This window comes from Ursus maritimus, unplaced genomic scaffold, assembly GCF_017311325.1.
Source record: "Ursus maritimus isolate PB19 unplaced genomic scaffold, ASM1731132v1 scaffold_4, whole genome shotgun sequence".
In the NCBI taxonomy this organism is placed as follows: domain Eukaryota; kingdom Metazoa; phylum Chordata; class Mammalia; order Carnivora; family Ursidae; genus Ursus; species Ursus maritimus.
In genome coordinates, this window is record NW_024426552.1 from 44577438 (window position 1) to 44599370 (window position 21933).

At 40.1% G+C, this 21933-nt stretch overlaps 1 protein-coding gene across 1 annotated transcript; it reads right to left on the reverse strand.

The window, feature by feature from the left end:
* Window positions 1-7314: 7314 nt before the first annotated feature.
* CPOX (coproporphyrinogen oxidase) lies at window positions 7315-21840 on the reverse strand. Its single transcript, XM_008701968.2, has 7 exons — window positions 21257-21840; window positions 19045-19188; window positions 18684-18794; window positions 16902-17043; window positions 14704-14922; window positions 11246-11350; window positions 7315-9332 (listed from the first exon to the last, which is right to left on the reverse strand). Exons 1-7 carry the CDS (start codon window positions 21783-21785, stop codon window positions 9245-9247), a joined length of 1338 nt encoding a protein of 445 aa, XP_008700190.2. The 5' UTR covers window positions 21786-21840; the 3' UTR covers window positions 7315-9244.
* Window positions 21841-21933: the final 93 nt, after the last annotated feature.

Here is a 21933-nt window from a genome sequence, read left to right on the forward strand (position 1 = left end):
CCATACAGCTTCCTCTAATTTGGTGGGAATCAAAGGGGAGCGTGAGGGGTTGTGGGTTTTTGTTCTTTAATTGGGTAACTTTCCTTTCATTTCCCCATTCTAGGGATTGCCAAGGAAACCATGCTGAGGTTTTTCAGCCATTGGTAGCAGGCCCTTCAAATGTCACTAAAATATACTTTGAAGAAAACAAAAAGTAAAGCTATAAAAACTGGAACATGTTTTGTTTTGTTTTGTTTTGTTTTTAGGTTTCTTTCTTTACAAACACAAATATGCTCAAGTTCCTCTACGACTCATGAGATGCCTTTGTGGTTGAGCCAGAAGGCTACTGCCTTTAGAAAACATAACCCAGAAACTGTGGTCAAGCTGTTAGATGGTCATTCACTTCAATATAACTTCTAAACTCCCAAGCTAAAACTTTAAGTAGGTCACATATCTGGGTCATTGTCCAGCACCCGCCCTCTGAAATACCTTCCCCATATACCTGGATGTGTATGAAATACACAGTTTGAATTGTATGAACACTAATTTTACTTATTAGCATATATAGAAAAGATACTTGAGTGCCGCACAGTAAGTTCTATGAATCCTGAAGAATTATTAGAACCTATTAAATAATTCTTTTTTCTAACGTATCTAGTCTCTTAAAGTAGAACTATTTAGAACATAACATGCATTTAATTAATCTTAACAGTGAGGTTAAAAACAGGAAGAGCTCTTTAAAAACACTGATAAAGTAATGACAACTCATGATAAAAAATTAATGTAACAGAATGGAAAGTTCTTTCTGATAAGAAACACCTACATGATGGAAAAATATGCATAAAGAAAATGATATTTTGAGACCTTAAAAAAATAGATGGCTTTTACTTTTTAATATTCATATTAATCTAAAAAATCAATGCCTGCAGTTTAAAAAAATCAAATATAAATAAAGGCTTATAATGAAAAACAGCCATCTTCTATCCCATTTCTATCCACCCCAGTCCTGCTCTCCAAAAGCACTGACTTTTAAATCTTTTAGGTCTATCTTCTGTTTACCTCCATATTTCTAAATAAGAAATTTAATCTCTTATCTGTCTGAGGATATTAATACTACAGGTCTGTTTGTCTCTTGTCTCTGCTTATTTCTCTCTCTTTCTCATATTTGGAGATTTTCCCCAAAAATCTGATGATCCATTCCTCAGAAGAGACACTAAAGACTGGATTAGGTGCTCTGGAGGTAGAGAGATGGGGGTGCAGGGATGGGGGTGTACAAAGGAAAGAGCTAATCGTTTTGTGGTGAAAACACCAAAGCTCTCAGTGGTAACGTGTTATTTTTTTTTTCCCCTTTAGAACTGTTCTAGAAAATAGTTTTCTAGAAAACAGCCCTTGGATCTCCTGCCCAGCTGGAAGCCAAACTCCCTTGGACAAAGAGGGTAAGCAATGGTTTGAGCCCCCAGTCAGTAGCACACTTCCAACAAACCTGTTTTCAGTCCCAGCCTGTCCTTTGCTTTTGAAAGTCTTAAAAGGGAGAAATGCTTAAGATATAAAGTTAAATGGGAACTATCAGGATACAAAATTATATACATAGTATGATTTACCTGTATTCGAACATGCATGAAATAGCTAGAAAGAAATACACCAAAATACTGAGTAGTTTTGATGATTTCTGAGTAGTGTATAAAGTGTGATGGTTATTTGCTTCTTGATACTTTTGTTTATTTTCCAAAATTTCCACAGAGTATAGGCATAAATTTAAATATTAGGGAAAAAATACTTGGTTTAAAAAAAAAAAAAAACACATCAAGATGCCAACAAGAAAACCCACAGAGGTTTATGTTGATATCAGAGGAAAAAGTTTTTTAGCTCCTAGCTTGGAAAATTGACAAGTAAATGTTTGACATTTATTTACATTTAGAAAATATGAGTAGTATGCTAAGAAATTTCCTATTGATGTGTTGAAATACCAAAATGGCCACTTGAGAACTTGGAAGCGCTCTGTAAGTCCTGACCCAATCCTTCTCCCCACTCACCTGAATTTGTGTTGTCGTTGGTTTTTCATTAGTTTTATCACCTAAAAACAGCCTGTATGAAAATTACAGCCTAGGGAGTATCCTCAATAGTATCATAATAATGTTATATGGTGACAGATGGTGACTACACTTTGTGGCGAGCAGTGAATAATGCATAGAACTGTTGAATCACTATGTTGTACGCTTGAAACTAATAAACATTGTATGTCAACTACACTTAAATAAGAAAAGAAGTCTATGGTCTAGCTTTGAATCCTCTGAATTTTATACAAATGAAATCATACTGTATGTCTTATTCTACAGGGTTTTTTTCACTCCATATTATATTTGTGAGTTTTGTGGATAATTCTGGTATTTGTATTTCTATTCTAGTGAATACTTTTATTATTATATCTTCATTTAACATCTCAGTTCTTCATTTCTTTAGACATTATCCATTAGTTCCCTCTAAAATCAATGAGAAATTAGCATATTTACATTTCCCCACCTGTAACTCCAGCCAGAAGTCAAGTTGTATTGTTTGTATGTTTTCTTTCTTTATCAATATATTCTGCTTTCTGATTTCTCCACTTTCATTTTTAGTCCTTAAAAGTAAAAATGTACACCATTTATATGGACAAGCAAATTTTGAAATTTTTTGATCATGTGCTACTAATTTTATACCCGTAAAATATCCTTATTTGTAAATTAAGTATATGCATTAATGTGCTAATTTATTATGGACAAATAATTAATTACACACAAAAGTAGAACTCTTGAAAGGATAAAAATGTTTTCTTACCTTTCTTTCACTGAATTGCCAGGCACATCCTCTGGAGTAGAGACGCTCTCCTGATTTAGATGAACAGTGCCCAGTCCTTTCAGGATCCTGTATCCTTTTGAGAGTCAAGTCAGCATTACAAACTCTAAGAAAAATGCACACATTTCACATGATTTCAGGCAAAAACTCAGGAATTCCCTAGGAATTGAACAGTATTGGGATTAGAGACATTGCCAACTCCAGAATCTCTGTAATGAAGAGAAAAATAAAACATAATGGAGCCGTTTGCCAAGATATAAACACGATAGTCAAACTAACCCTGCTTGATGAAGTATGTAATAACGTGTTTAGATAACCTCGCCAACAGTAGCATAGTTGAATGAGTGATCCCAAACAGTTCTATCTTCTCTCCTGCCTCCCTCTTCTTTCTGTCATCTTCTCCCTCTCTCATGTCCCTCTTCTCTCTCTCCCTTTCTCTCCCTCCTTGTTTACTTTTCTTCACTTTCTCTTCCCTCTCCTCCTGCCCCCCCCCCAGTAAACCCCCAAAACCCAGGATTAGATTTTCTTCAACAAATGTGCTCCACCTACTGGTACTTTAAAGAATTTCACATTTAAATACAATTTGAGAAACTGAAAACACTATCAGATATTTTAATAGAAATTATTTTATTACCTAAATTTTAGTACCTCAGAAGATCTTGGTAATTTATGGACTAAGATCATTTCTAAGAATCTAAATACATGATTTGTCAAACATTCACATGCACATGGAGCATGTATTATTTTAATATCCTCTCATATGTAGAAACACAGCTTTTGTAATGTTTTAAAACTTATCAAAATCATATCCAACTCGTCCCATTTTTAAAAAAGATTTATTAATTTTAGAGAGAGAGAATGCGAGCAGAGAGAGGGGCAAAAGAAGAGGGAGAGAGAGGAAATCTCAAGCAGCGTCTCCTCTGAGTGTGGAGCCAGATGTGGGGCTCAATCCCAGAACCCTGAGATCTTGACCTGAGATGAAATCAAGAGTCGATTGTTTAAAGGACTAAGGCACCCAGGCACCCCCCCCCCCAACTTGTCCCTTTTGATTTCCTTCTTCCCTCTTCCATTGGCTCAGGAAGCTACTTCTCATCCTCTTTCTCTCCTCCCGGTTCAGTCTCTGACTTTCCCTTCTTACTACACTACTTGTAGTACCCTACATGTACTTCCTTGGATGACTCACCTTCTTCCACTTTTTCAATTATTGCCTTTACACAAATAATTGGTAAATATTTGTTTCTAGAGTGAACTCTCCTGAGCCTTAGACTCACATCTCTAAATACCAGCTTGCAGGCACGTCAAGCTCATCAAAACTGCTCTCCTCTCTTTTGTTAATAACATCTAACCTTATCCACTTATCCACTGGTCTTGAACAAGCCACCCCAAATTTAATGACATAAAATAGCAACCAGTTTATTATGTTCACAGCTTCTGTGAGTCAAGAGTTATGACACAGCAGGGCTGGCTTGTCTCTGCTCCACATACAAGGGCGTCAGCTGAGAAGACTGTCTTGCTGTTACAAGATATGGTATTTCCCTCACCTTACTAAAACAGTGGAGGAAAGGGAGGTAAAGATGAAAAGTAGGTCCTTGTTCTGTTTCCTAGAAACATTCCCATTATTTTGAAGTACCACACTCATGTTAAATAGCATATAAGATCAAGTTCATAATAAAGAATAAAAACTACTTCCAGCAGAAGTTAATTTGTATTGATATAATTTACAATGTTCTTTTGAGAATAAATTTTTTTAAAGATTTTATTTATTTGTCACAGAGAGAGTGCGCGCACAAGCAGGGGGAGGGGCAGGCAGTAGGCGAAGCAGGCTCCCCGCTGAGCAAGTGTGACTCCATCCCAGGACCTTGGGACCCTGACCTGAGCCACCCAGGCGTCCCTCTACTGAAATTTTTAAAGAATCTACAACTGGAGCTACAAAGCAATTGATAAGTTGGGTTGAAATTTTGCATATTAAACTTATTAGAAGGATGTCAAACAGCAGACATGGAACATTCTGAAAGCCTGTCTGCCTCACCAAATCAGAAAAGGAAAGTAACTTGACCAACCTACATTTTAAATTTATGGATGCACTATTCCCTTGTTAAATAAAGGCATCCAACTGGTGCAACTTTATTTATAAACTTGAGTTTGATACTTCCTTAACCATTTCATAAGCAAGCACGTCAGTGACACCGTCCATGTTGCAACTCCAAAGCCAGTCTGGTTTCCTAAATGTATTTGTGTCAACTCCTTGAAACCATGATGGAGTAAACTGTGTCCACTTTTATTTTCAAGCATGTTGTGAAGTATGAATGGAATGAATAGGTGAGGCATTCTTTAAAATGCTGATTACTGATTCATGAGTTTAACTTCTAGAATCAAAACCAAGAACATGGATTGGAAGGTGAAATGCAATTTAATTACCTTGCTCTGCTGGTCTGCTAGTGTGTATCTGGTATTAACCGACCTGTAGAAACAGGTCTGTGAGGTTTTTTATTGTACGGCCTATGACTTGGTTTCAGGCAACACTACTAAATTCAGTCAACTATTTGTAAGTGTCTAAGCTTCACTAACTTAAAGGTGCTAACTTAAATTCGAATTTTACAAGTGTGTTTCTTTAGGAAGAAGGATCAATTTTTTTTAAATGTGGGATTTCAAATACACAGTACTCATGTCAGGGATAATACAATACATCCCCGAAAACCATTTCTGAACGGGTTGTTAAGAGATGCATACTTCTCGGGGCGCCTCGGTGGCTCAGTCAGTTAAGCGTCTGCCTTCAGCTCAGGTCATGATCTCAGGGTCCTGGGATAGGGCTCCGCATTGGGCTCCCTGCTCAGCGGGGAGCCTGTTTCTCCTTTTCCTGCTCCCCCTGCTGGTGTGGTCTGTCAAATAAGTAAAGAAAATCTTAAAAGAAAAAAGAGAGACACATACTTCTCTTAATGGGAACTTCTGTCTTCACGCACTACGAATAAGACAGTTACATAGAAAGCCAAATAATACTAAGTTTGATTATACAGTCTACTGTACAAGTGTTGGAAGACACGGGTTAACATGTCATGCCCAAGGTAGCTGGCATTACATACGAGGAAAGACCCACCTTAGATATTTTGGAGTAAGTATACGTTAAATGACAATGTGCATACAGACTGTGATGAGAGCAATACTAACAATGAAATGTGCAGAGGGCTGGAAGAGATTGACTTCAGGGAAGGTTTCTTGGAAATCTGAACTGGGCATGGAAGGATGGATGGAAGCATAAGAGATTCCAAGCACGGGTGGCAGCAGCCTGACTAAAGGCCAGATCATAGAGGTTTAGGAAATGCTCAACAAAATGATGAGTGGTGGTCATGAGGTCCGAGGCCAAAGTGCAGAGGGGGAATGTAGAAGAAAGAGCAGAAAAGAGAGGTCAGACTCAGATGGTAGATTGCTTTGAATGTCGAGTTGAGTTTAGCAGCATCTTTTCTGTAGAAGGGGGGATGCTTAGAATATTTGAGGAAGGCAGTGATAACGGGATTTGGGGAAGTTATTTTGAAGGGAGAGAATGGAAGTCAGAGTGACCAGAGACCGGTAGGACATTGCAGAAGTAAGAGGGAATGTGGGACCAAGGTAGAGTGGTGGCAGTGGACGGAAGATTGGGAAATCAAGAAACATTTCAAAGCTATACTCAACAGGAATTGACTAGGGCAATGAAAGAGGGAAAGAGTCGGATTTACTTTGTGGTTTTGGGATCTAATTCCCTTCCCCTTGAATCTGGAGCTGGCCTTAAGTGATTCACTGAAAACCAGTGCAGTTTGGAGGAAGTGATACTACACAACCTCTTGGACTAGATCAGAAGGCAACCATGATACCTCTGCCTTGTTTGCTGGAATATGTGTGCTGAGCCACCTGAAGGCACTGTGCTCTACAGTCCCGAGTCCTGAGCTGAACCTAGCCTTCAAGTTGTCCTAGCCTAGGCATAGAGGTGTCAGACGATTCCTGGCCAGATGAACTGTAACAGCAAAAGACACATGGAAGGGTAAGTCATAAAGGAACAGATTATTCGGCATTCTAATATGGTGCTCTTTAGCATGCAAAAGTTTTTGTCTCATTAAACACTCGGTTGCACAGGTGGGTAAGCTGAGTATAGTGATGGATATAAAATAGTGGTTAGAAGTTTGCTCCAAAGCATTTACATACCATCCCCCAAAGTTCCACCCCATATGACCACTAAGATGCATGTATAAGACACCAGCAGTTAGGTGTTCAGGGCATTTGGAGGTACACCCCGGGCCTCTAGTAGACTCAGAATAAACATCAATATGAATTTAAAAGAGAAATTCATTTTGAATAAGAGTAGAATGATCTATTTTCCAATAGTTACTCAATTCTTTTCTTTTCCCCCATCTGTAAGAGAAATACATGGTTATTAAGAGAATGAAAAACTGATATTCTGAACTTTCGAAATTTCATCTTAGTCCAATGCCCAGACCTGACAGTCCTAAACACAATTAAATAAACTAGCAGAACTATATGCCAAGATACTTTTTATTATAAAAAGTAAACTGAGGTTTATTTGAACATTTGTTCCTATACACCTATATTTTTTCATTTAATCAGCTTTATTAACGTATAAATCAAATATACAATAAAACTCCATGATTTTAAGTGCCAAGGTCAATGAGTTTTGATACATGTAAACAGTCTGGTAACCACTGCCATAATCAATATATAGAACATTTCCATCCCCTCAAAATATTCTTTTGTTGCCTTCCATAATCAATTCCCCAGTCCTAGTCCTAGCAAGCACCGAGGTGCTCTCTCGTTTGAATTTCAGCTTTTCTAGGTTTTCACATAGTGTAGTCATACAGTGAGTCCTCTTTTGTGTCTGACTTCTTTCACTTGGCGTAATGCCATTTTGCCATTCGCCCAAGCAGTTGTTCCTTTTCACTAATTAGTAGTATTTTCACATACTGATATGTCATCATTTGTTTATCCAGTCATCTGTTAATGGACATTTCTCTTGTTTCTAAGTTTTGGCTATCTTGAATGAAGCTGCTATGGAAATCTGAGTGAAAAAAACTTATATTTTTCTTGGGCAAAATACCTAGGAATGAGGAACGATGGTTTTAATACTAAAAAATATTTATCTTCCCTATATCAATTATTCTTTAAAAACTGAAAAATACAAACAATTCTTAGCCATATATCATAATAAAATTTATCAGCAGATCTGTGGTAAGATAGTTGAAGAGTTCACACATTTTCCCAGCCCTAAAGAGTCACACACAATCACACACATTTAACATATTCCAAATAATGCTTAATAATATGTAGGAAGATACTATCCCTTACAAGCTTCAATATATTATGTAAAATAAAATACACTAAAAAAAAAAAGTAAAAAAAAATATACTCATACTATTATACGAACAAAGAAGCCACATTAAGAATTCTGTTGTGATTTTCTCTTAAGGGCAAAGAGCTGCAGAATCTCTAATTCTAAAAGAGGACAATTTTAATAAAATGCTTACATGCTTCTCACACGAGTTATGTTGACTTTAATTAACGAAGGAAAATATTTCTCATTTGGCAAATGAGAAACATTTCCTAACTCACAACAATCCCAGGATTGTTCTTAAAGCTCCATATAGAAAAGTCTGGAATAGGAAATTTCAAATATCAGACTCCAAGGTTATAAGGTTTCACATTCAAAAGTGCAGAGAATCCAACATGAACAAATTATAGTTCTTCCAAAACCAGAACCACATCTTAGATGTCCCTTATTTAAATAACAGTGATGGAGTTAACCACAGGGAATCGCTGAACTATAAAACATGGAGAGATTAAGAAAACTTCAAGTGTTCCTAAATAGCATTAGAAAAATGAACACTTTACAATATTGATCTCTAGAGAAAGACACGTCAAGATCATGATCAACGAAACTTCAGTCATGACAAAGTAAAAATTTTACCTTCCTTTCAAGCTGCTTTCTAAACATATGAAGTCTCAACCTCACTGAATTAATGAAAATAAAATGTATCCCACAACAGATTTTTGTGGCAGAAAGTAAAACCTGAACAAATACATGAAACGAAAATAGCATGAGAAGTTTCCTGACATAAACTATATTTAGATTCCCTTAGCTCAACACTTGGAAACTCCATTTCATATTTTGTCAACTAATCATATAAAATGATTCTAAAAGTATAAATGAGTTTTATATCAACCAATTGACGCTGACAAGCTGCCATGTCGCCACCTGTCACCGGCAGCTTCCAGTGGAAACTCGCAGCACTTAAAACACAGGTCAGCACCTGCCAAGGAGGCAGACTGCAGAGTGAGGACTGCAGCTCTGAGACACAGCTTATGAACTGCCACACAGTGGCAACGCTGCCAGCCCGGGGACGGGGCACACGCTCTGTGTCCCCCACGCCCCAGGAAGGCCGCTCCGTGTGCATCAATGCACCCAGTCTCTCGGATGGCGCAGAACTTCCAGAATTTCCGCTTCCTTGGAGTTCTCTGGGGGTGAATGCATGTACTCCCATCTATAAAGGTCCAAAACAAAAGCAAAACATGTAATACTAATAAAAATTATAATGAAAAATACACATACCTCTTTACTTAAAATCAAAGAAAAATAAAATTCTAAGTAAAAAATGTCTTATACCTCCTTGTCTCCAATGTACCTAACATACCTTTTACCTACTAGCCATTTTTAAAACAGTTGCTGCTAAAGAAATATTTTAATAATTCCTGAGCATACTTTGACTAATATTAATATCCCACAGCCAAAATACACTTTTACTATAAACCAGGGTTTCATATATTGTAGAACCGCTAATGATCCACAGGCAAATTTTGTTTTTTAGCTTAATACTTACACATTTATTTTAATGTGTTACTTTCTATTTATAGCAATAATATTGGTTTGCTTTTCTAAATAAATTCTCTCAGAAAAAATAAGAGTAGAAAATTTAAGCAAATAATACCTCAGATAATATACAAATATAGTCAAAACGGTTATAACTGTAGTATGAAGTCTGACAGACACTGGTTTAGACCAGGAGTCAGCAACCTTTTCCTATAAAGGGTGACAGGTAACTTTAATTTAGGCTTTGTGAGACCACATGTAGTCTTTCGCATATCCTTTTTTGTTTTTAATAATCCTTTAAAAATGTCAAATTCATTCGTAGTTCAAGGACTGCACAAAAACACTTCACAAGTGGACCTGGATTCATCTTACAGCCTGAAGGTTATACACCCATGGTATCGACTATAAGAAGCCAGAAGGGACCGTCATGTTAACTATTCAAATGAGCAAGGGACTGATGTATAATCGACCCATTATCTGCGGCTTAGAATGTACCTTATAATTAGGGGCCAGTAGTAATCAGGAAGACTACTGGAGGCCTTAAAAACTTATCTCTACTTTTTATTCACATCTCGTCTCTAGGGCGGCAGGAACACCTAGCAGGGATGTGCATGAGCTTTCAGGACACGAAATCCCAAGAACAGCAGTTATACAAGGACAGAGCCAATGCCATTCTGAAGGCAGGCACAACCATACAGGGTACTAATCTCACCAGGATAGATCTGGACAGCAGAATGAGACAAGGCATTCTTCCAGTGCCATCCAGCAGTCCATTCTTATTTGGACACTTACACCCACAGAAAAAAAGAAGATTCTAGGTCTTATAAAACAAGCAATGTAATTTTTCTTTTTTTCTGATCTTTTCCATTTCAGTCGGGACACACATCATTCTCACTTTCTTATAGTCAAAAAGTCAACCTAACTGAACCAACATAAATATATCTGTCTTTAAAATTCCCCCCATAGGGTGACTGGGTGGCTCAGTCAGTTAAGGGACTGACTCATGATCTCAGCTCAGGTCTTGATCTCAGGGTTGTGAGTTCGAGCCCTGTGTTGGGCTCCACGCTGGGCATGGAGCCTACTAAAAAAATTGCCCCCACAGATTCAATTAATCTTTATGGAAGCCCACCACAGCAACATATAAGCAAAAAGAGAAGGCCAGGCACCAACAACAATCCCTTATATTTTCAAACAAGCCATACTTCATACTGGAAAGTAAGACTTTTCCTCACAAATGTAACAATTTCTAACAAAATTAAATTGAAAAACCTGATATGCTCAAATATATTTGCTTTGTCCATAACTTTTCCTAGAAAATTACCAAGTAGGCAAGGACACCACCATCCACCCCATCTTCTCACTCCCTCTACCCTTCCCGGCTGTCACCCACAAAGCCATGTCATTCAATCTGCCATTCATTCTTTAAAAAAAAAAATTACTTATTCTTTGACTGTGATTTTATTATAAAATCAGCAAAGTCAAAACCAATGAAGTCTTTAGATAAGACATTTGCAGTGTTAACGTTCATGTTTTGTAGGGGGTTAATAGACAGAGAGTGGAGGGATAACTACGATGACTTATTCTTACCGAGCAGTTAAAGGTAAAGACATCAAGATGCTTTCAATCCTGGATCCCGGAGTGAAGAGGCCAAACTTTGTACCCCGATCATACAGCAGGTTAAATTCTACATACCTGACATAAAGACAACAAATAACATTAAAGACCAGCTGAATAAAATCTTTCTTAAGATTAGTCCATAATGAATACTCTAAGGGGAGTAGGGGATGCTTCGTGCCCACTGACCCTCCTCCTCTCAATCAGCTGGAACAGGCACAGGGAACGCCAGTCTACAGCCAGCTGAGTCTTCTCCATCTGGACAGGCATAAATAAAAGGGCATTCTACCCAACAAACAATAGGATATAGATTCAGCCCCAAATTAGAGCAGTTACAAAACAAGAAGGTTATGTTTTCCAATAAATAAACAGAATGAACACAAAGCTGAGAACTTTAAGGCACTAAAACAATTAAAGGGAAAGAAATGGCGCCCTTATCAGTATAGAACACGGCCTTCCACCATGGTCTGAGATGTTTCAGAAGACTTTATTTCACCCCCTATAACTTCCACGTACTAAGATACAAAACTTTCGTTAATTGAAAGGCCAAGTACAGGTAATGGCAATCTACTAATTATTACTAATGTATTCTAGAAATTTCCTTTTCTTAAAGTAGTTAATAGCATTGATAAGCAGTCATATAATTCAGTCTTCCTGCAAATTAGGGGCAATCATAATAATGAGTGGTTGAGTGGCAGTGCTCAATTTTATTTTGCTAAGAAAAATATCCTTAGCATCAACTAAAACTTGGTTCAATAAATTTATGTTTCATTAACTGACACGGCGTCAGATCTAAACTCTGTCTAGCTTAAAAATCTCTGACTGCCTTTAACATCATGGCATCTTTTGTAAAAGGTTATTTAAACTTCAAAGATAATTTTTACTACTCATATGGAATTTAGAATGACCCATAAAGCTGAAAATTCAATGAACAGTCCCCCTTTCAGAGTATTTCTCAACTCATTCGGAAACTATTCTCTTGGTCTAAACTTCCCTCCCACAGTCTTGTTTACCTACTGATCAGTTTTAGTCACACCTGCAGGAAGATATCCTCTAGAATCCCACAGTACTTGAATTCTTAGAAAACACCCGTCTGTGTGCAAACTTGCCAAAAGCCCTGAGAAAGTTTAAATAAATTACATCCATGGATCCCTTTCTAGTCCACAATATTGATTCATCACAGATTGAATTTTGTGCATTAATAACTATTTAACCTCTTCTACCTGTTTCAAAAGATAATAGAAAGCAAAACTTCTTAATTTCTTCCTAAGACCATGGAAAAGAATTTCAGTCTCTCAGCCACCTTTTTCACCCCTGCTGCTGCCGTTCTGAAACACAGTATTGAAGGGATGGCTGTGATTCCCCAGTTTGTATAGATGTCTCTTTCAAAGGCCCTTGTATGGAACTCACTAAATGCTTTTCTGTAAGGATCCCTGTACTGCTTTTCTTTTTTGAGTGAAGAATGCCTCTCTGACTCCTACCAGGTTTCACTTAGATCTGATCTTTCTGTGCCTTCTCATACATTTATCCTCTCTGAGATGTCTGCAAACCATGAACCTTAGCCATTCCCTTCAACTTAACAGAGGCGTAAATTTTATCCTGTTTCCCTTACCTAAAATACAGCAAAGCGACAAGAAGTTCAACATTAGTTTCTGGGGCGCCTGGCTGGCTTAGTCGGTGGAGCATGCGACTCTCGATCTAGGGGTTGTGAGTTTGAGCCCCACACTGGATGTAGAAAGTACTAGCATACATACACACAATCAATCAATCAATAAGGGCAGCCCTATCTGGGGCTGAGGAAGTGAAGCAGGTGTAACCCGTGAAGGACACAGATAGGGTGACACGTGCCGTGTGCACGGTGAAGACAATGCTGACAACCGCAGTGAAGAGCTGCGGTTATCTGAAGTCCCAGAGTTTACTGCCAGCTTAAGGCCCAGAGATAAGGGTGGTTGAAGGAGGTTCTCTGTGAGAAACAGTCACAAAAACCAAAACCAACACAAAAAACAAACACCAAAAAGAACACAAAACATGATTCCTACATCTAAGAAGTTTTAAGGTTTCACCTAATTAGTATTCACAGAACCGGTCAGCTTTTTTTTTTTTTTTTTTAAAGATTTTATTTATTTATTCGACAGAGATAGAGACAGCCAGCGAGAGAGGGAACACAAGCAGGCGGAGTGGGAGAGGAAGAAGCAGGGTCATAGCGGAGGAGCCTGATGTGGGGCTTGATCCCTTAACGCCGAGATCACGCCCTGAGCCGAAGGCAGACGCTTAACCGCTGTGCCACCCAGGTGCCCCCGGTCAGCTTTGCACATAAAATCCTATGCAAAACTAGACCACTGCCCTTTCCAGAGGTTTTTTTTTTAATAAATTTTCATTGGATATTTATTTTATAGACATATAATTGTTATTTTAGTTTCAGGTGTACAATATAATGATTCAACAATTCTGTACATTACCCCATGCTCATCACCAAAAGTGAACTCTTAATCCCCTTCACCCTATTTCATCCATCCCCCCCACCACCAACATACCGCTGGTAACCACTAGTTTGTTCTCTGTATTTGGCTCTAGTTTTTTTGTTTCTGGCTTAGTCAGTAGAGCATGTGACCCTTGATCTAGGGGTTGTATGAGCCCCACGGTGGGTGTAGAGATTATTAACATACATACATACATCAAATAAATAAATAAGGGAAGCTCTTATTTGGGGCAGAAGGAAATGTCTCACATATTGGCTGGCACACAATAAGGACTCCATAATTAGTTAATATTATCATTAAGTATAAATAGTTTCAGAAATGATTATGTCCATTACAACGACCTCCATGAAATCTTAAAGATGAATGGAAGAGTCTGGGATTCCAAATTTATAAAGCAGCAAAAACATTAAATGATGCCCATATCTTGGCATAAGGCTGGAAGGCATTGCTAGAAGACTAAAAGGAATCAGCTGAATCAAACTCAGCAAGTACCACTACCTGGCTGCTATGCATCTCTAACGTACAGACAAATGAAATAAATAAAAAGCTTTAAAAAAACCCACAAAATTTATTTGAGAGAGAGCGAGAGTGTGAGCAAGCACGGAGGGGGATTGTGCAGGGAAGAAGCAGAGGGCGAGGGAGGAGCAGGACCCCCACTGAGCAGGGAGCCTGTGCGGGCTCGATCCCGGGACCCTGAGATCACGACCTGAGCCGAAGGCAGACGCTCACCCACCCAGGTGCCCCAACCTTGCTCTTTTTATAATACTATTTAACACGATTTTTAATATTCACTAAACATTCATCTAGTTATAAACGCAGCTCAGGATAGTATTAATACAACTCTAGCAAAATATCTGCCCAAGACAACACACCACCCACACTTACTCCAACTGCTCCGCTTCCCCCGCCAGTTATGCAATGAGACTATCTATTCTCCTGTTGCTCACTCACCGTCCTCTCCGGAGCTGCTGCCACAGCTTCTCCTGGGGCGTGAATGACTCATCATGGTGCTTCTTCACAAGAGGAATATAAGAAGGAACAACAGCCTGGGCGCAGCTCTGCACAAAGCGAAACACTTCCTCCTTGGAAGGAGAGTCAAGATCATCGAAAAAGATGCCCCCGATGCCCCTCCTTTCCCCACGATGGACTATAAAGAAGTAATCATCACACCTGGAAAACACAGCAAGGCCTTGTCAAGGATCAAAGGGGAAAAAAAGACATGAAAATCAATGTGAGCATTTCAGCTTAGGGCGCGCTATCCTTGACTCACGTCAACACAGGGTCCTTACTTTCTGTCCAACTATGAAAATGAAACTAGGACTTTAGTCAGATTTCCTGTCATTAGCACCCATGTAGAAAATGCTTATGCTTCTATCTGCAAAGCAAGTAAGGAATTTAACACACGTCTATCGAAAGGATATGAAATCTAAAAACTTTAGTGAAAAAGAAACAAAGAGCCCAGTATTAATAGTGTATTTCTCAGAACGAGTGACGTGGCTGCCCTCAGCAGCACAGTTGCTTTTGCAAGAGGAAAGACAGGAATCCTCCACCAACACCACCAACCAGGTCTGTCTGGGCGCCAACCCTTCAGCTCTTGAGTTAGTTCTTTATTCACCAAAGTACAGTAAATAATCTCTAAGATCTCTTTCAGCAATAAAATGTGAAGGCTACAGAGCGTGCAGGACCGAGGGAGGGGCTGGTGGAAGGAGACGTTCAGAGAACACCTACAGACATAGGAAAGGTTCCCCTGTGAGCCAGCACATCGAACTAGCCATCTGGTCTTGGTCTGGAGTCTTCCCCCTCTCTGTGCCTACCAGAGCGCGTTTCTTAAATGCTAAATTCGCAGAACAGTTTACATTGTAGAAATAGCTTGTTAGATGATCTCTAGAAGAATAAGGGTAAGTAGAAAAACCTGTACAAACAAAAACTAAAAGCTATTTAAAAGGTTCTATTAAAAATAACCTTAATTTAAAAAAATAGCCTTAATAGCTTAAAAAAAAAGGTAGCAGCTGCAAAAAGGTAGCCTAGAGCTGATGCATCGGTCTAATTAACCTTGACTGTGACTTGTTGGCTTTCCTTCACATGCACATTTTATGAACACAGTTGAAGTACATCCTGAGCAAGGCTGTGGAGTCAGCTTTAACCAAATCACACTATTTCAAAAGCTCCATGAAATTACAAAATTAAAAAATGTGCTAAATACTTATATTGAAAACTTAACTAGCCTGCATTCTAGATATCTTAGTAACTCAAATCACTCAGCTGAAGTCATCTCAAAAATAGCAGTTAAAGAAAACCCAAAAAAAGACAATGTTATCCATACCAGTTCTTTTCCTGGAAGGATGCTGATTTGTGAGAGAAAAAAAATCCCTCACACATCCAAGCTTCCACAGCTGTGCAGTTTCCAGTGGCAGTATCAATCAAAAGGAGAATGTATCTGAGGATTTTAAAGCTGAACTCCAAATCTTACATAAATAATATCAAGATTCCACAGTTATTAGTTCAAAAACCAAAGCAAACCCCTCCCCAAATAAAAAATCACCAAAACCTCGCCTGTCCTTCCCTTTTCAAGAATGCCAACTAGCTCTAAGCAAAGTTGGGTACTTTACTCCTATTCCAAACAATTTATCCCTCGACTCCATTTCACATCTACCAAATATCCTGGATCTCCTCACAACTCATTTGTTTCCCTTTCCTTTATCATTAGAGTTTCTTTAACAGAGTTCCAATCCCACTTTTCTCCTTGTCCAAAGCATCTGGTATATTTGCATCTTTTCCTAATAGTTCTCCAACCCTTCCTATGTTCTATTATTTCCACAGCAACAACAGTTCTCATCTGAGAAGTTAATATCCCACAGGAGGATTAAAAAACTTCTAATTCTGAGGTACAGATCACATTCAAATTTATATCCTAAATCATCTGGGATCAAAAAATATGCTGTTACCCAATTTTTATTACAGATATTCAAATATTTCTAAGTAAATAACCTAATAAAACCACTTCGAACTGGTATCCCACTTCTAGTGGGCAAAGAAAACAGATCGACCTTCACTGAAAAAGGTATTTAGTGACATAGTAGTTGCCTTCAGGATCTGCAGAAGGAAGGAATGAAATATATTTTAGGTGTCATGACAATACCTTTACCTACCATTTTTTAAATTTAGGGTAGAGATCGGGACCATGCTGGTCACAAGCCTCCTTCAGAGTTCTGTGAAAATGGACAGCATCCTCTTGGTTCAAGTATGTTGGAGTAAGGTCACATCCACCGCCAAACCACCACTGTTTGTTACCTACGAAATCAAGACATGACATTCTCATGCACGCTTTGGACTCTGAGACGTAGCACACTACTCACTGTATCTGCAAACCAAATTTATCAGCTTAGTTGACTAAACACGGAATGGGTGACAATCAAAAAATATTTAACTAAATTTAACTCTGAATGACCACTAAAGCCCAGGCAGGAAAGAAAAGGTAAAAGCAGAAAGAAAAAGAAATAGGAGGGGTGCCTGGGTGGCTCAGTCGTTAAGCGTCTGCCTTCCGCTCAGGGCGTGATCCCGGCGTTCTGGAATCGAGCCCCACATCAGGCTCCTCCGCTGGGAGCCTGCCTCTTCCTCTCCCACTCCCCCTGCTTGTGTTCCCTCTCTCGCTGGCTGTCTCTCTCTCTGTCAAACAAATAAATTTTAAAAAGGAAGAAAGGAAGAAAGGAAGAAAGAAAGAAAGAAAGAAAGAAAGAAAAAGAAATAGGAAATTAAAAAGCGAGAGAGTAGAACCAGGAGCAAAAGGACACATACGGCAGTGAATGATGAAACATCACATGGGTGGACTCCAGCTGTGTATCAAATCACGTGAGGAGCGTAAAATGCCTCTGCTAGGTCACAACTTAAAGACCAAGCAAACAAAAGACAAGCAGATCTCCGGCCCAAGCATTGGCAGTTTCTAAAAACTGCCCAGGAGATTCTGATGTTCCCTGTATTAAAAACCACTGCCCCCCTCCCCTTACCCCAGAAAGGGTAAAAACGCTTGCAGAGGGACACAACTTACCATTTGAGACTAACTATTTCATGTGCTTAGTTGGGTCTATAAGTTGTCAGTACCAGTTACCAACTTCTAACATTAAAAGGCTGAACCAAACTAATGTCTTCAAAATGCAAGTTAAATACATGGACTTTAAATGCCAATACCTGCAGACACACCCACAGCCCCAGGGAGGCACTGCACAGACCCTCCGCCGGGAGGGAACACCTGGCCCAGCTAACTGCAGACAGGGGCTGGAACCACATGTCCATAATGAGGCACGATCAACTCCACCCCATCTTAAACCCACCGACAATGTGCTGGTGAACAGTGAAACGATGCATGTGAAAGATATTTTCCATAAGCAAGTTCTTCATTTCAACGTAACCTAGTACATAGGTTTTCCTTTGGATTTCCTAAGGATTTCCTTTCCTGTGAAAGAACCCTGCGTGCACCCTGAGTCTGAGATTCAGTAAATCATTCCTTCTGTGTTGTAGGAAATAGGGGGAAGTCAGAGCCCAGCCAACGCTATTTTCTCTTTTCACCTCTAGCACATAATCCATTGCACCTGCCAAGGAATCAGGCTTCATCTGCCTTCTGAAAAACCTAGTTAAGATTTATATGTTCCTTCTCACGTTTAGATTATACCCTCTGGCTTTTTTTTTTTTTAAGATTTTATTTATTTATTTGACAGAGGCAGCCAGCAAGAGAGGGAACACAAGCAGGGGGAGTGGGAGAGGAAGAAGCAGGCTCCTAGTGGAGGAGCCTGATGTGGGGCTCCATCCCAGAACACTGGGATCATGCCCTGAGCTGAAGACAGACGCTTAACAACTGCGCCACCCAGGCGCCCCGTAGCTTGTTTTAAGATATACATTTTTTGCACAATATTTTGCACAGCTCCAGGGATGCTTACCATCAGCTTCTTCTACTTCAAAGTACCTGTAGTTGAAATGGATAGTAGGAGCATGAGGATTCTTGGGGTGGATAACAGAGCTCACACCCATAGCGGAAAATGGCAATTTACCTGGAAAATAAAACAGAGTGAGCAGCGCTCAATCAGCCAGCTTCATTAACTCCAACACAGTTTCAGAATCAATTGTCAAAAGCTGCTTTTTGTGTCTTAAAAAACAATTTTAAAAAAGGAAATGTGAGCATGCTTCTCTGGCCTATGTACCCAAATGGATTTTTACAGAAGCACTATTTATTTTACAAAGAAAACTTGTGGGGGAGACAAGGTGTGCAGGGACTGTGACAGGCTGTGGAGACTGATTTACCATCTGCAGTCTTCAGAATTTTTCCTCGGCTTCTCATTTGTTTTGCTGCTTCCTCAGAAAGATTCCCATGGACAACAGAAATGCTCACCCCAGCCTTTTCAAAAACATGCCCGTCTTGAAGCACGCAGCTGATGCCGCCACCTCCTGTTTACAGAAATAGCACGTGAGGAGACAGTAGAAGGGTAGATGCAAATCCGAAACAACCCCTGCGCGACGGCGGTGGGATTAGGAGTTATTTTCCTCCTTTATTTTCCAAATCTTCTATAATGTCAGTTTATTTGTAATTTTTAAGCACCATAAAATTAGATAATCAGCTTAGCTCGAGGACATTGCTACTGACAGTGGGCAAATATCGTATCTCCCCCACATCACTAAACGGAGGATTTCTTCCACATCTAAAATGAATCACAGGAATATTTTCCCTTCAACTACTGTGCAGAATGACATCCACTGGTGATGATATATGAGAGAAGGCTGAGGTTAAAAACAGGTATAGGTATATTTGAGGAATGTTCTGTTATTACCGAGTTTAAGAACTCCATATTATTTCAATTGTTTTTTCTTAGCGTGTTGTTTACCATTTAACTTTGTTTACAGGCAATTAAACAGTAGGTAGTTGAACTCTTCAGGGATTTGGGAAGCTTAAACTGAATAAGACACACATTAATATTTAGGTATCTGAGCTTTATTATTAATAGTTTGTTTTTAAGACACTAGAGTTATCACCAAGGGAACAGTTTCACGGAAGTACCTATTTGTCTTGTTTTATTTCTAAGAATTTTTAGAGCTGGATGGGACGTAAGATGATCCAGTGAAACCCCCCCAACCCCCCCCCCACATTTCAAATGAGAAAACGAGGCCCAGAAAGACAAAACACCTTATCCAAGATCACATAGCCGGCAAATGGACCAAACAATTTGTTTTTCTACACATCAGACAATATTTTAAGCACTTCATTTACATCCATCCTTATAATACCCTCATATATTATTTCTAATCTCATTTCATAGATGAGGAAACAGAGGCACACAAAAAATTCAGTGACTTCTGAAGGCCACACTAGCTATTCTAGTACTTGAGGTTGTGGTCTGGTTCAATGGTCTTCACTTGAAAACATGACAAGATGGAAAACACTTTGAAGACCAGATTTAACTTCATTTAATACAGATGTGGCAGTATACAGCTCAAAATCTGCTAATGAGAAGCTGCTGCAGTATTCCTAGCTAAGAAGTCAGGAATTCTTCCAGTTTATGACCAAGATGTGCAGTTTCACTCCATAGGCAATACCATGGTCATGAATACATGATTCTATAAAAACTGGGTTTTTATTATTGTAGTATTAGCATATAACATTATACTAGTTTCAGGTGTATAGCCATTGATTCAATATTTGTATACATTGCAAAATAAGTCTAGTTACCATCATCACAGTTACAAAATTTTTCTTACAATGAGAATTTTCAAGATCTATTCCCTTAGCAACCTTAAAACATGCAATACAATATTTTTGACTATAGTCCCCATGCCGTACATTACCTCCTCATGACATATTTATTTTATAACCAGGAGTTTGTCCTCTTGATCCCCTTCACTCATTTTGCCCACTCCCCTCACCCCCTCCTTCTGACAACCACCAATCAGAAGAAATGGGTTTTAACACAGAAGATTTTTGCCACTGGAAAGTAAGATTTTCCTAGCAGGAAATCTGATGTGTGCATTTGGAAGAATTACTGACAAGCCAAATATTTCTTGTGCAACTTGAGAAAAAGACATACTGACACAATTACACCCTCGGCTGGAGGAGTCTGGCCAGATACTTAGCAAATAGAAGGCAAGTTCATCTTTCCATCTCTAAAGGAGGAGAAAGGGTAAATGCACCCAGAGAAACATGAAATGTGGGTAAGATCGATGCTCAGTTACAACTTTGGACATCCAAGCTTGTTGGCTAAAAATAACCGTAGGACTTCCAGAAAAATGCCATTATAAAATCGCATAGATTTTGAAATGTACAGTTTTAGAGTGACCAAAGATCTGCATCCAGATGTCTCATGACCCTTTTAGTATCCCTCTTTTTAAAGGTGTCTCTTCTAACCTAGCAGCTGCTCTTGTAGGTACCTCTCTCCTACTTTCATCCACCATTCTCATTTTCTGCCAGCAACTTAAAGCCCCAACTCTAATTCCCACCTCCACCTCCCTCTACGGTCCTCCTCACCTTCCTTCCTCTCCCACCGGTCCACGGAGAAGCGGGCGCCCCCATCGACCTGTGCCAGCGCCTGGCACACCTGGGCCTGGGTCTCCAGGATCAGCAGCTCCATCTTGGTCTTCATGTCGCTCGGCCTCCCCCGCAGCTCGCGCAGGTCGGTCACAGGAGGGGCCATGAAGCAGCTGCAGCGGCGGGTCAGCTCATCCTCCTCCTCCTCCGGCCTCCCGGACGAAGGTCTCAGCGCCCCCGAGCTCTTGGGCACCATCTCCGCCCGCTCCAGGTGCCCGAAGGCGGCGGCGGCCAGCCCCGCCAGCCCGGCCAGTCCCGCCAGCGCCGTGGTCAGGCCGGTCCCCAGCCGGGGACCTCCTCCCGTCGGGATGTGCCCCAGCCCCCGGCACTGCTCGGTGCCCGCCGCGCCCGGGGCCCGGCAGATTCGTGCGGCCGCGCCGCGCCGGGGCCGAGCGCACAGCCCTCCGCGGCCGCCCTGCGCCGCTCGCCAGCAGGAGCTCGCGCTCAGCCTGCCCAGGTGCAAGGCCATGCTTCCGCGCTGCCACCCCGGCAATGTCCACGTCCCGGAGACCGGCCCCTGAGTTCCCTGGGAGTCCCAAGCTGGCGAGCCGCTCAGGCAGAAGGAACCTTTGGCGGAGAAGAGCTACTACCGGGTCGGCTCCCGGGCGGCCGGCGGG

What these genes read in the sequence shown, in the direction of transcription:
- CPOX (XM_008701968.2), bottom strand. Translation starts at nt 21,785, where the DNA reads ATGGCCTTGCACCTGGGCAGGCTGAGCGCGAGCTCCTGCTGGCGAGCG. An exon ending in CCGGTGGGAGAGGAAGGAAG is followed by an intron (nt 19,189 to 21,256) that starts GTGAGGAGGACC and finishes TTCTGTAAACAG; the next exon opens with GAGGTGGCGGCATCAGCTGC. An exon ending in AATTCTGAAGACTGCAGATG is followed by an intron (nt 18,795 to 19,044) that starts GTAAATCAGTCT and finishes TTTATTTTCCAG; the next exon opens with GTAAATTGCCATTTTCCGCT.